At 48.8% G+C, this 12,345-nt stretch overlaps 1 protein-coding gene across 3 annotated transcripts in view; it reads right to left on the reverse strand.

Annotated features, from left to right (window-relative positions):
- IGF1R (insulin like growth factor 1 receptor) overlaps positions 1-12,345 on the reverse strand; it is a 307,831-nt gene that overhangs the window by 36,140 nt on the left and 259,346 nt on the right. For 2 of the 3 annotated variants that reach the window (XM_036843817.1, XM_036843819.1), the window contains exons 6-10: positions 7,130-7,344; positions 5,099-5,225; positions 3,361-3,599; positions 872-1,039; positions 480-687 (exon numbers count right to left, since the gene is read on the reverse strand). In XM_036843817.1, the coding sequence (XP_036699712.1) occupies positions 480-687; positions 872-1,039; positions 3,361-3,599; positions 5,099-5,225; positions 7,130-7,344 (957 nt within the window). The remainder of the gene's footprint in view (positions 1-479; positions 688-871; positions 1,040-3,360; positions 3,600-5,098; positions 5,226-7,129; positions 7,345-12,345) is intronic. The other variant, XM_036843818.1, reaches the window with a different exon arrangement.

Here is a 12,345-nt window from a genome sequence, read left to right on the forward strand (position 1 = left end):
TTGTCAAGGGTGCCAGTGGCTCTCGGTTATGCTTTGAAGTTGGGCCCCTTTCAAAACTGACTCTGAGTCTTTCCCTCTCCCTTCGCTCCTCCTTGGCCAAGCTGGGAGACTGCAGGGAGGCGTGGGAAGGGCAACCGAGGGCCCAAGCGGAGGGCTCCTCTGCTTGCTGGTGTGTGCCTGGCCAGGTGATTGCCGCTTTCTGTGCCCACGTGCCTCCCACAGGGGCTGGGCGGTCACAGGGCAGCTGCACCTGTCACCTGTCACACCAACAGCCCCCCACAGCCCAGGCCGTGAGCTCCGGCCCCTTCCACGAGGGCTGAGTGGCTTGGGTAGTAATCCCACCAGCCAAGCCAGCCGCCCACACTGTTGTCCCTCCTCAACGGCCGCTGGGTCTTGCTTTGAGGCTGTCGACCTACACACCACAGGGTGGAGAGAAAGCACCAGGACCTGCCCAAGGACCCTCTCAGAGGACACGGTACCTGGGCACGAAGATGGCGTTGTGCAGGAAATTCTCGAAGACCTTGCGGTACTCGGCCTCCTCCTTCTCGGCCTGCTTCTCGGCTTCGGTTTTGGGGCAAGCGCAGCACGGCCCTTTCTCCCCACCACACACTTCGGTCTTGGGATTCTCCGTCACCTCCTCAACGTCGATGGTGCCATCGGCGTACTTCCTGATGGGGATTTTGTCTGCTTGGAAAAGAGTAGCACAACGAGAGCCAAGTTACACAGGCTGGTGAGGAAAGGAAGAGCCATCAGCACCTGGGCTCACGACCACAGCTGCTTCCCGACAGACGGCTGACGCTGGCCCCGATGTGTGTGGCCTCGGGGTTTGGGAGTCACAGCCACAGGTGTCCCCTGCCCCTCCCACCCTCACCTTTGGAGCAGTAATTGTGCCGGTAAAGGTAGCTGTCCTGGGGCTGGCGCTGCCACCTCACGATGTAGTAGCTCAGGTTGCCGTTGGGCAGGGAAGGAGGGTTCCACTTCACGATCAGCTGAGAAGAGGAGTTTGATGCTGAGAGTACATCCAGGGGGATGGAAGGAACTGGAAAGGGGGACAAAGGACATTTCAGAAAATGGAACGAACCCAAGATCCTGGCTGTCAGATACCCAGCGCAAACCCACAAGAAGCCAAAAGTCTGATCCCCACAGGAAAATGGCGGTGAACACTGAACACACAAAATGAAAACCGAACCTTGCTTTGAAATTGTATTACTTTCCCTTTATAATATCAGTTCTCTGTGATAACAAACATTACTGAGCTGCAGATGGAAAAGGGTGGTGGAGGCACAGCTAGGGTTGGAATGGATGACTTAAAACCCACAGTTAATGCAAACACTGGACTTTCCTCATTTACTACAGCTGCCATCCTCCAAAACATTTAACGCCAGCAGTTTTAGCAAATGGTAAAACTGACTGACTTGCATTTCATCTGAGATTTTGAATCTCTGATAAAAATGGCAAAAAGCCAAAATGAAAGGGGGAAGTAAAAAGGGTACTGCGGAGAGAGAGTGGTGAGGGGGGAGAGAGAGAGAGAGAGAGAGAGAGAGAGAGAGGGGGCGGGGGGCTTGGAGGAAAAAGTAGTGCAAAGGGCCAGTAAATCTACTGATTGTATAATCATGATTCAATGGAACTATGGAGTCATAACTATGAGAAGCAGTCTAAAAACGCCTCGAACACACATAAAGCCCTGATTTCAAGTAACGGACTCTGTTACCAGCAAAAGAACATTGATTTACAGGCAAAGCATAAGAATCTGGTCAATATCTACTTACTATTGCCCCTAAACCCAAACTTGGAGCAGAACTGTGTATAAAGGGCAAATGCATCCAGGGACCACTGAAATCTTATTCTCTTTGGGTTCAGAAAAAAGCATCAATTTTGGTGGATTTTCCAAAGTGCAAAAGACACCTTCATTGTATGTCACTTAAGCATAATGGTCATGTAAGCTGCTTTTAAAATTTGAAAGCTTAAGGTACAAAATTTTATATACAAGGGTCTGAACACTTGTAAGGAAGGACACTTTAGGAAAAAGTTATGACTAATACTAACTTTTTCTGGAAAAACATTTTACTGAATGCTAGGCCACTTTAGTGCTTCCTAGAATAAGTATTTCAGAAACACACAGCTCACCCCTAGATGTTTCAGTAACAGGTGTCACAAAAAAGCCTAGGCCATGGACCAAGTCATTCTCTGTCCCTACCACTTGTGAGGACAGACGCCAAAATAGAGCAAACTGACTCAATTTGTACAGTGCTTTGTTTTCCATCTTTGGGAAAAGGAAACAAGTTTCTTAAGAATTGGTCTTAACAAAGAAAGACTTTTATTTTCCCCAAATTAGCTACAATGAATTACTTGCAAATTTTTAGGCTGAACAACTTGTTCTGTTGCCTTTGAGCCTCTGCTACAACATCCCAGGCCTAGAATCAGAAGCCTGTGTCACATTTATTGATATAAACATTGTGCCATCAGTGACATGATCGTAGCCACTTAGAGGATCATAGAGATGGAACAGGGGAGGGGAGGGGAGGGGAAGGGAGGAGGGGGCAGGAGAACACGAGCAAAAGGATTTCCCCACCAACATTTTTTCCTCACCCTCTTTGCCATTTAGATTCATTTCGTGCCAGTTTATGCGTATTTTAAAACAGCCTACGTATTGTAACAATGGCTATCATCAAAGAATGTTTATCAGTGCCTTTTAAAATGATGTGCATTTCCCTACTTCCAACCTGGTTTTTATATACTTGGAAAATATACACAAATGTTTGCTCTCCTTAGTTCCAGATTCTGGAGTTGAGAAATGAGTTGGTTTAGAAAGCGGAGATCAGGGGAGAAGGAGGCACATTTTCATCAGTGAAAACTTGGAATGTCCACAACATGGTTCATCTAATGTTTTTTAACTTTTGTCTGCTTTCTTGGAACCCTAGCCACTATGGGATGAAGGTGAGAAACCAGGGAGCCACCTGAGGTAACTGGAACAACAACCAGGGTTTCAGTTCCCAGAGGTCCAACTATCCAAATAAACAAGAAGGGCAGCCTTAGAGGACTGTATCCAGTCTGGGCCTCCCAATGAAACCAACCCAGCACCCTGGAGGACCTGGGCTCACTGGTCCAGGACAGTCAGAATGATAATGGAAGATGGTACCAAGTCCAGAAGATGGCCTGGAAGAGGCTAGGGTATTGGGAGTGAGGAAGAAATATGATACAGTATTATATATTGACAAGACAGAAAAATAAAAGACAGACTGGTCCAGGACAGGGAGAGACAACAGGCATAGCTCAGTGTCAGCCCTCTGACTACACCTTGTCATGAGTGAGGACCCTGAGCTGACGAGGCGTGGGACGGCGGGGATGGTGCGTGAATACCTGAAGCATTGGTGCGAATGTACAAGATCTCGCTCTTGGCTCCACGGATGTGGTCATTCTCCACCATGGTGAGGGTCACAGCCTTGACGTAAACGGCATACTGTGTCCAGGGCTTCAGTCCATGCAGTAAAATGCCGGGCTCCACGTCCTTGTTGGGTGGGAGGTCCACATCTACCATGTTCCAGCTGTTGGAGCCGCAGGCATCCTGCCCGTCATACTCTGTGACGTTTTTAAAGGGTCTGAAACACAATCGATGAAGCTCAGAGAATGTTTTAGGCCGCTGACATCAAAGCTCTCAGAAACCTCCCCCCAAGGGCCTCCCACATCATACTTTCTATAATGAGAATTCTAGATAAAACGAGTCATCAATTAGATCTTTATAGAAGAATAAAATTAAGCCACCGGACTCCAGGTTTCACACAGTTCTGTACACACTATAGAATCGAACCCTCTGCCTCAGGAAGAAGAAGTTCCATAATTACTGGGATTGGAAATGCTGCTCCTTAAGAATATACGCAAATGCTCTTTCCCTCTCGTCCCCATTTTTTCACCATTAAGAAAAAACAAGCGTAGTCGTTTAATGCAAACATCATTATTGATAAAGAATAACTTCTGGAGAAAAATGCCTTTGCTACAGAAAAACAGCTTCTCAAATACAGCTTCTAAAATCTAATATGCTCACAAACAATTCTGATTGCTTAAGTATCTGATAACATTCAAATATTTCGTTTCCAGATTATCTCAGACACTAACGTCACTGTCAGAGCACTGGTAGACTGTTAAAGAAGATGATGATTCTGCACAGATGTGGAGTTGGGCAGGGATTCCACGCCTCTCAGATGAAAGGGCCAGACAGCCACTGGCTTCTGAAACAGACATTCACACACCCCTCCCTGTCGTTGTGATGGAAGATGAGTGACTCCCATGTGCAGGGACAATGAATGCCTGATAATCCCGCATCCTGCTTTTCTCATGGCAATGGCACTCCCAGGGCCCCGGCTCCAGCAGGGGGAAAGGGTACCAGATGCTGCCACTGGTGGCTCTGGTTCCAGCTCCGGGGAAGCCAAGCACCTGGGAAAGGGACCTATGGCATCAAGGTGGGACCTGGGTGAGGAAGGTGACTAAGAGGCCTGGGGGAACCACCTGGATACAGGAGGCAAAGGAAGGAAGGGGGAGACCAAGAAGAGCTGCCATCTGGAGGGATGTCCTGGCTGCCCCGGCAGGCAAATGTCCTCTGAAGGCACAAGAAAAGCCCCCAGTAGATTTTGGGGGAAATTCTGAAAGGTTTGAGACATGGAGGTCAGTCTTTCTCCATTCTCCGTACCTTGTTTGGAGGGCTTATGACCTAGAGCAGAAGGCCACACCTTGGGAGGGGCCACAGATAGAGTGACCAGAATAGATGATGGACCCACCTGGGGGTCACCTCAAGGGGAGCCGAGCATCCTGAGGGGTGTTCCCAGACTATGGATCAGGGGGGACCAAGGCTGCAATGATATTGCAACCAGGCCCTCCATCCCCATTCATGAATGTTTGGACTGACCTAATTCTCCACAAAACAAGTTTTCCCCTTTGGACTTATTTTATTCAAGCACCTCTAATCACCCACTGAAGAATGAAAGGCCTCAAGCTAACACTTTTTTGTTTGTAGCTGTCACTGGCGGTGATGGATGTCACATGACAGACAGGAGGGTGGCGAGGATGAAGCCCTGCCAACACGTCACCAAGCACAGACACTCACGCTTCCTTGTAGTAGACGGTGAAGCTGATGAGGTCCCTGTAGTCAGGGGGCCGGTACCGGTGCCAGGTGATGATGATGCGGTTCTTCCACGTGGTGGTGGAGGTGAAGTGCAGGACGTCACTTTCACCTGGGGCAGAGGCACATCCATGAGTGACACCCATCTATGTCCTTTCCCTCCACGTGTCTGAGAGGTCACCTGCCCTGCACTATGGCCCTCTCCCCCAAAGCTGTCTGTACTTGCAAAGCCCCTTTTTGGACTTCTCAGTGGCTTTCTTGTTTCTACTAAGGACCCAAACATTGTGCTACGTGGCCTCCAAGGGGCTCGGTCCTTTGTTTAGTACACTTGGTGTCCCTGGACGTGAACCTGTGAGTGATTCCTAACCTGGAAGAGAAGGACCACGGGATGGAGCAAGGTGGCCTTGTCTCTCTGCTCTTCCCTAGGATGCGGGCCACCCAAGGGGCTGCGGAAGGTGAGAGTGGACCTTGATGCTGGGTGGACTCTTCTTAGACATGACGACACCTGTCTTACAGTTGTGGATATCTGCCCGCTTGCGTCAAATCACCAGACAGGTAACAGAGCAGCTGTGCCACAGAGGGGAACTTTTCTTAGTCCGCACGTGGTATCGACACCTTCCTGTGCAAGGACACAAGAACGCCTTGGTGGCTCCAGCTAGTGCTGACGCGCAGCGGGGGATGGATTGAGCGCTGATCAGACCCATTTCACCTGGAACAGCCTCTGCGCTCTGTGGGAAGGAAGCCTCTGCTGGTGGGGCATGACGGGGATGCTGCCCCGAGCCCCCTCGTGCTCCCGGACCTGATTCAAACTGCGATGAGAACCCGGGAAGAACTGATGACTGCCCCCCTCGTGGAGACGCGAAGTTCTCCTACGAATTGTCCTTCCCCCCGTGTCTGCCCGACTCCCACTGCACCCTCAGCAGGTGAAGCAGAGGCTAAAGGCAGTTAAAAACTGAGAAGTCTCTGGGGCAAAACGTGATAGATTGAGATGGGAAAAACGTTGCAGTTCCTGCTAAAGTGTTATTTAGAGAGGAAACATGATTTCATTTTCAAAGGAAAATAAATGGCTACTGTATTCATGATCTGACAGGTCAGACTGGTCGACTCTAAGGAGAAAAACACTTTGACAGCACTCTGCTGCATCCGCTTCCGCTATGGTCTGAATGGGGAATGTGGTGAGGGCTGGGGCGGGGCATGTGAGGGAGAAGGCCCTTCAGCTCTGCGTCTGGTTTCTCGACTCTAAAAACTCTTCCTGAGCAACTCGAGTGTCTACCAGGTAAATCCAGAGCCAGCAAAACGAAGTCCAATGCTGACGGTTTCGCAGATTCTCTTGCGCCTGTGAGCGCACGTGCAAATCACCCTGGATCACGTAGATTATTTTTTTCTAATACCTGTCCCTTATCAAAAGCCGATGGTGGAGAGACTATTTTTATAACTTGATCCAGCCACACAGAACCACACCATTTTTAAAAGCAGTTTTACATACAGGGTTAGGTGAGAAACTCTGCTCAGAGGCAAAACCTTAAAGCAGAAGTCTCATAACCAGTGTAAGATTATAATTACATTGTTCTAAATTTAAAAAGCAGTAACAATCCAGGGAGGCAGGCTCCCTCCACTTTTCATGTTGTGGTAGGAACCAGGAGGAGGCCAGGTCAGGGACGGGGGCCCCTGGCCTCCCCTCCACTCCACAGATGGAGGGCCGGGCTTGCTCCCTCCCAGGGCTGGACAGGACCAGCTCTCCCCTAGAAAATAATCCAATGGTGTGCCTGAGCATAAAAGACGCTTGACTCTGTGTATTCTGTAAGCACCTCTTTAAAATCTGAGTGAGAACACATTTATAAATGTTTAGCACACACAAATAGATGCTATGGAAAATTTACAAATATGAATCTGCCCCACTACTGCCTTTGAAGATATCCACATGTGAGCAAAGTGCTCGTTAAGGAGGCCTCATGTGAAACAAGGAGGGGGCCACGAACGGAAGCTGCTGTGTAGATAGGAGGAGGGTCCACTCACAGGAGGCTCTCTCTCCGTTGTTCCTGGTGTTTATGTCCCCTTTGCTCTGGCGTCCTTTAGTCCCTGTCACTTCCTCCATGCGGTAAATCTCGGAGACACACAATTTGGGATTGAAAGCAAAGTACATTTTCCCAGCTTTGATGGTCAGGTTGCGGTGGTCCCAGTCCCACAGCTGCTGCAAGTTCTGGTTGTCGAGGACGTAGAAGGAGTAATTCCTAGAAGCACAGAAATCAGCATCAGCACCCTTGCCCTTTGCCACCAGACACCCCATGCTGTGCCTCTTCGCCACAAGGCTCCAGAAAACACTGCCTTTGCTGGTAAGAGATGTAGTTATTAACGGTATCTAAGAAAGAATAGTCACTGTTAACAATAGCAACAATATGATTCAAGGACAATATCAAAATAGATAAAACACTAATTAATTTGATGACCCCTATTACCAACAATAATGCTTCTCACACTGGAGGATGCTACTCAAATCATTCCCTAGAAATGCCTCTGGTTATTTCTCTGAAGCAGAGTAGTACAATGAGCTTGAAATCAGTCCATGGGAGAACAGATATGCTCTGCTACTCAACCGGAACAGCTTACAAATTTGCTGTAGAAAGTCTGCCATTATCCTTGGGGGTAAATCCCATCCCATCCGTGCTGTCAGCAGCATATGACGGGGTAGGAGAGCGAATGGGACAGGGAGACAGACTCGGGGGTGGACCAACCCTGGGTCAGCTCCCTCCTCCAGATTCACCCCACCCTGAAAAGCCTCAGCCGAAGTCCCCAGGGAAGGTGGAGGAGGATAAATGGCCCCCAATGGGCAGTCCCCCAGGCCACCCATCCAGGCAACAGCAACTCAGTGTCCAACAAGTTTAGGGTGCACAAAGCTTATTTTCAGAGGGCTGGGCCCCACCCCAGGAGTTTCTCATTAGCAGGTCTGGGTAGGCTGAGAATCTGCATTTTTAACCAGCGCCCAGGTGATGCTGGGACCACACTTGGAGAAGCACTGGTCTAACAGACGCTGGGCACCACCGAGGGGCTGGGGGTCCAAAGCCGACCAAGTCAGACATCGGTCCTGCTCCCAGTGGGTGGACACAGAATCAGCAGACCCAGCTGCTTCTGAAGGAGAGGTGGGGGGACAGCCAGCACCAGCAACCACTAGCACTGGCCACCCAGAGACAAACCCATACCCGGGGAGGCAAGAGAGCAGACAGCTCCAGCTTGGGGTCTGGAGAAAGAGCCTTGCAGGTCCTTTCTGTTCTGGGTCCGTTGGTAAACCAGGCAGGCAGGGTCACAGATGCCATCTGAGTCCTCTGTGCTGACAGGTCTGCTCCCCACAGACCTCAGACCCTTCTCCCCCTCCTATTCCCCAGCCTGTTTCCTTCTGGAGCTCACTCAAGCACCTTCTACAAAACTGAGTCTAAGAACTGGTGCCACATTTTGAGCTATTTCTAGGACCCACTCAGGGATCCAACACATAAATAGTAGAGAAGAAAGGATCCCAACCTTCTTCCCGGAACCGGGACAGCCCAGACAGAAGCCCAGAGACCTCCTCTGCCCCGGGTGGTGTCCACTGGGCACCCCTGTGCATCCAGTGAGGTTCACTTACACCCGGACCAGGACTTCTACCAGGACTCTACCGCCGGTCAGTCCACAGCCTGAGTCTCACTCATTGAGAGCAAAGCAAAAGCTATGGTTCCAGTGCTGTGAAGCCCACCTGTACATTTCCCCGGGAATTCATGAGGCAGTCAGAGACAGGGGTCCAGGACTAGCAATGCCATTTATGAGCTGTACAGCCACAGGCAGGTCACTCAGTGCTTTCTGTAGCTCCGTTTACTCATTTATTGGACAACAAGGGGCACAAACGGTGTCATATGAGCTCCCTGTGGGTTTTAAGGGCCCAGGAGGAGTTACTGAGCTGAGGTGGGATCTGCTCCCCCAGCCTGAAGCCCAGCCCCTCCACGAGCACCGGGTCCTGTCCGCGCAGGTGCTGGGGGTGGGGGTGGGGATCCTGCCCACACAGGGGCACAATGAGCCAATGAGTCCAGAGGCAGCACCTCAGAAACCAAGCCAGGCTCCTCACAAACCCATCTGAGGCCTCGACACATTCACGGCCACCAAACAAGGTGACAAAAACTGGCAAGTCAACAAATCCTTTCCTTTCAGCAAGAGCTCACTCCCCAACATCTGCTGGAAAAGGAATGTAAGACATTGTCCAAAGGAATCTAGACTTGGGCTACGTACCACAAGGCCATGTTTGCAGGAGGAGGGTGGCATGGGATGTGGAAGGTGGGGTCCACAGTGCCCCCCCTATCTGCTCTCTCACTGCCAGGCTGCAGGTGATGCTGCCGGAAGAAGGGGTGTCCGCAGAGTTATACAACCGGAGGAGGGGTTCACAGGTGGAGGCAGATGCCTCCTATCATAGGCCACTCTTGCCCTCAGAATACTCCCAGCTCTGAAGGACACTCTGCGGCATCAACACGAACCCCGTGAGTCTGGCTGCTCCCAGGTTCCCAAGTAGGCCACACGGGACAAAATCTCCTTGTTGGTGCAGAAAGCTCTGGGCCGGGAGTAAAGGCCAATTACCCAGGTCAAGTTGCTGACTCAACCTAGGACGAGGCTTTTATTTTAGTAAACTAATTTCACTAGCAGAGAACATAACCGCACCGAAAATACCTTCTGAACAAAACATGCTTCTCCCCAGGGGAGGGAGCATGAATTATAAATCAGGAATTTGACAAATGAATGGCAGGCACACTGAAATTCTGTGTATGTGACTAATCACTTTGAAAAGCAAGATTATCTTTTTACAGTAAACATAAACATTTTTTTACAACACTGAGAAGGCCTGGAGCCAGGATACCGATATCAATAAAACCCGGGCATTATGGAGCTTGTGTAAGCGACAGAAGAATAAAAGTGAAACCCTCATCACAATGATAAGCCATTCACGAGCTGCCTGTCAATACTGCTCTTGTTTTCCCAACCCCAGCTGGAGGCCCGGCTGCCCACACATTCCTTCCATGATCAGGTGAGGATTAAGAGACGGTAAAAGGCAGAAACTTGTCTGCATATCTTCAACACACACATATACACACACTTAGATTTTATTGTTTCCTAAAGGAAATGCCTCTTTAAGTCAATTATTCTGTAAATGTGATTTCCTTATTGCTTCTAAGCTGACTGCCTTTACATTCAAAACATATTTAAAAAAATGATCTGTTTATTCTTCTGTCCCTTACACAGGCTCCGTGGTGCCTGGGTTTTATCTATATTGGTATCCTGGCCCCAGCTCTCTTCAAGGTTGCAAAAAATGTTTGTTTCTATGCTTGGGTGGGCCCCATCTGCCAAAATGTAGACCAATGTGGGAGGTTATCTCCTTGAGGACATCTATATATTATCTACATCAATATTCTAAACGCCCAGCACATACTATACACCTAACTGTTTTATTTATGGCTCCAGTCTCAGGGCTGTCCTACTTCTGAGTTGTCAACACCACCACCTCCCCGCCTGCTCGAATGAAGGGCAGGAAGGATGGGGAAGCAAAGGAAGGCAAAGTGCTGGGGATTCGAGTGGTACTTAGAAGACAGCCCCGGGTCCAGGGCTCGGACCACTGCACGTGGGAATCCAAAGATCGGGGTGGAGCGTCATCTCCACTCTCACTAAGCAATAACTCTAGGCAAGGTATTTCTTTGGCTTCTCCCCACCTGGTACAGATGGGGCTGAGGGTGGGGTCTCCAGCGCATGGGGGCAGAAAGGGATATTCCCCCCTTTCCAAACTTTGCTGACAAATTGGAAAAAAAAAAAAAATCATTAGTCCCTTTCATTTCTCAGAGAAAAAACCATGGCCTCTTTCGGGCGGTCCCTCGGGGGCATCAGAACCCAGCACATGGGGACTTGTCTCCAGCAGCCGAGCCATCTGCAACTGATGCAGGATTTGGTCTTTTCACATATGCTGCCTCCAACCTGTCTGCAACGGATTGCTTTATACCACGTCCAATCTCCCCCAAAGTTCAATATTTACACCAGCCTCGGAGGTTCAGCAAGGGTGGGAATTTATATTCAAGTGGCACTAGGCACCAAACAGATACTGCGAAAATGTTTCCTCTTTGAGGGTTTTAAAAACAGCTTTACTGAGGTATAATTTATCTACCAAAAAAATTCACTCATTATAAGTGTACAGTTCCAGAAGCTTCAGTAAATTCATACAGGTGTCCAACCATCACCACGATGCAGCTTCAGAACATTTCCGTCACGCCGAAGTTCTTCATTCCCGATGGTGGTCAATCTCCAATTCCATCCCCAGCTCTTTACTGATCTGCTTTCTGCCTCCATAGTTTTGCCTTTTCTACAAAGCACATATTAATGGAATCACAAAATGTGTAGCCTTTTGTGTCTGGCTTTTTTTCACTTAGCCTAATGTTTCTGAGGTTCACTCATGTTGTTACATTATTGTTGGGCAGTAATTGTGCCACATTTTATTTATCCATTTATCTGCTGATGGACATTTGGATTGTTTCCAGTGGGGTATTTTGGTGGTGGGGGGGGTTGGTATCATGAATAACACTGCTATGAGCAATCACATACAAGTCTTGTGTGGACATGTTTTCATTTCTCTTGGGTAGATACTGGGGTAGAGCCTGGAACTGCTGAGTCACGTGTCTGAGTGTATATTTTTTGGAAGTCTGGAAGAAGTGTTAAAGTACAGCCATGTTGCAACCTAATCTTAGAGTTGCAAGAAGGCAGAATAAAGCACAAAGTGTTGCAAAGTCAAGTGGCGGGAACATGAGCAGAGAAGCCTAACTGCATCCAAGAATTCCAATTCTTATAACCCACCACCTCCATCTACTCTTATTCTTTTCAGGGCAACAATCCTTGATGGCACCAACAAATCTGAAATTTTAATTCATTTATCTGATGTATCACAAAATACGGTTGTTCAAATAAGGGAATTTTTTCAGAGAACAGAAATATTCTCTTTCTTATTCAAGGGCTTAAAAATTAGCCATTTCATAGGAATCTTGTACATGTGTATTCCAAAATCCATTTCCTTCCAAAATAGCACAACCTTGATCTTCTTAATGTCTAAGGTTATTACTCCAGAAACACATCACCTTACACAGAGTAATGTCCTCAAGGAAGCCTTGGCCATCCGAATTCTTCTGGACAAACTGAAGACTGCCTATGTTGTCCGGCCCCTTTCTCCAGAGACCAGCAGCCCT

Source organism: Balaenoptera musculus, chromosome 2 (genome assembly GCF_009873245.2).
Source record: "Balaenoptera musculus isolate JJ_BM4_2016_0621 chromosome 2, mBalMus1.pri.v3, whole genome shotgun sequence".
NCBI classification, from domain to species: domain Eukaryota; kingdom Metazoa; phylum Chordata; class Mammalia; order Artiodactyla; family Balaenopteridae; genus Balaenoptera; species Balaenoptera musculus.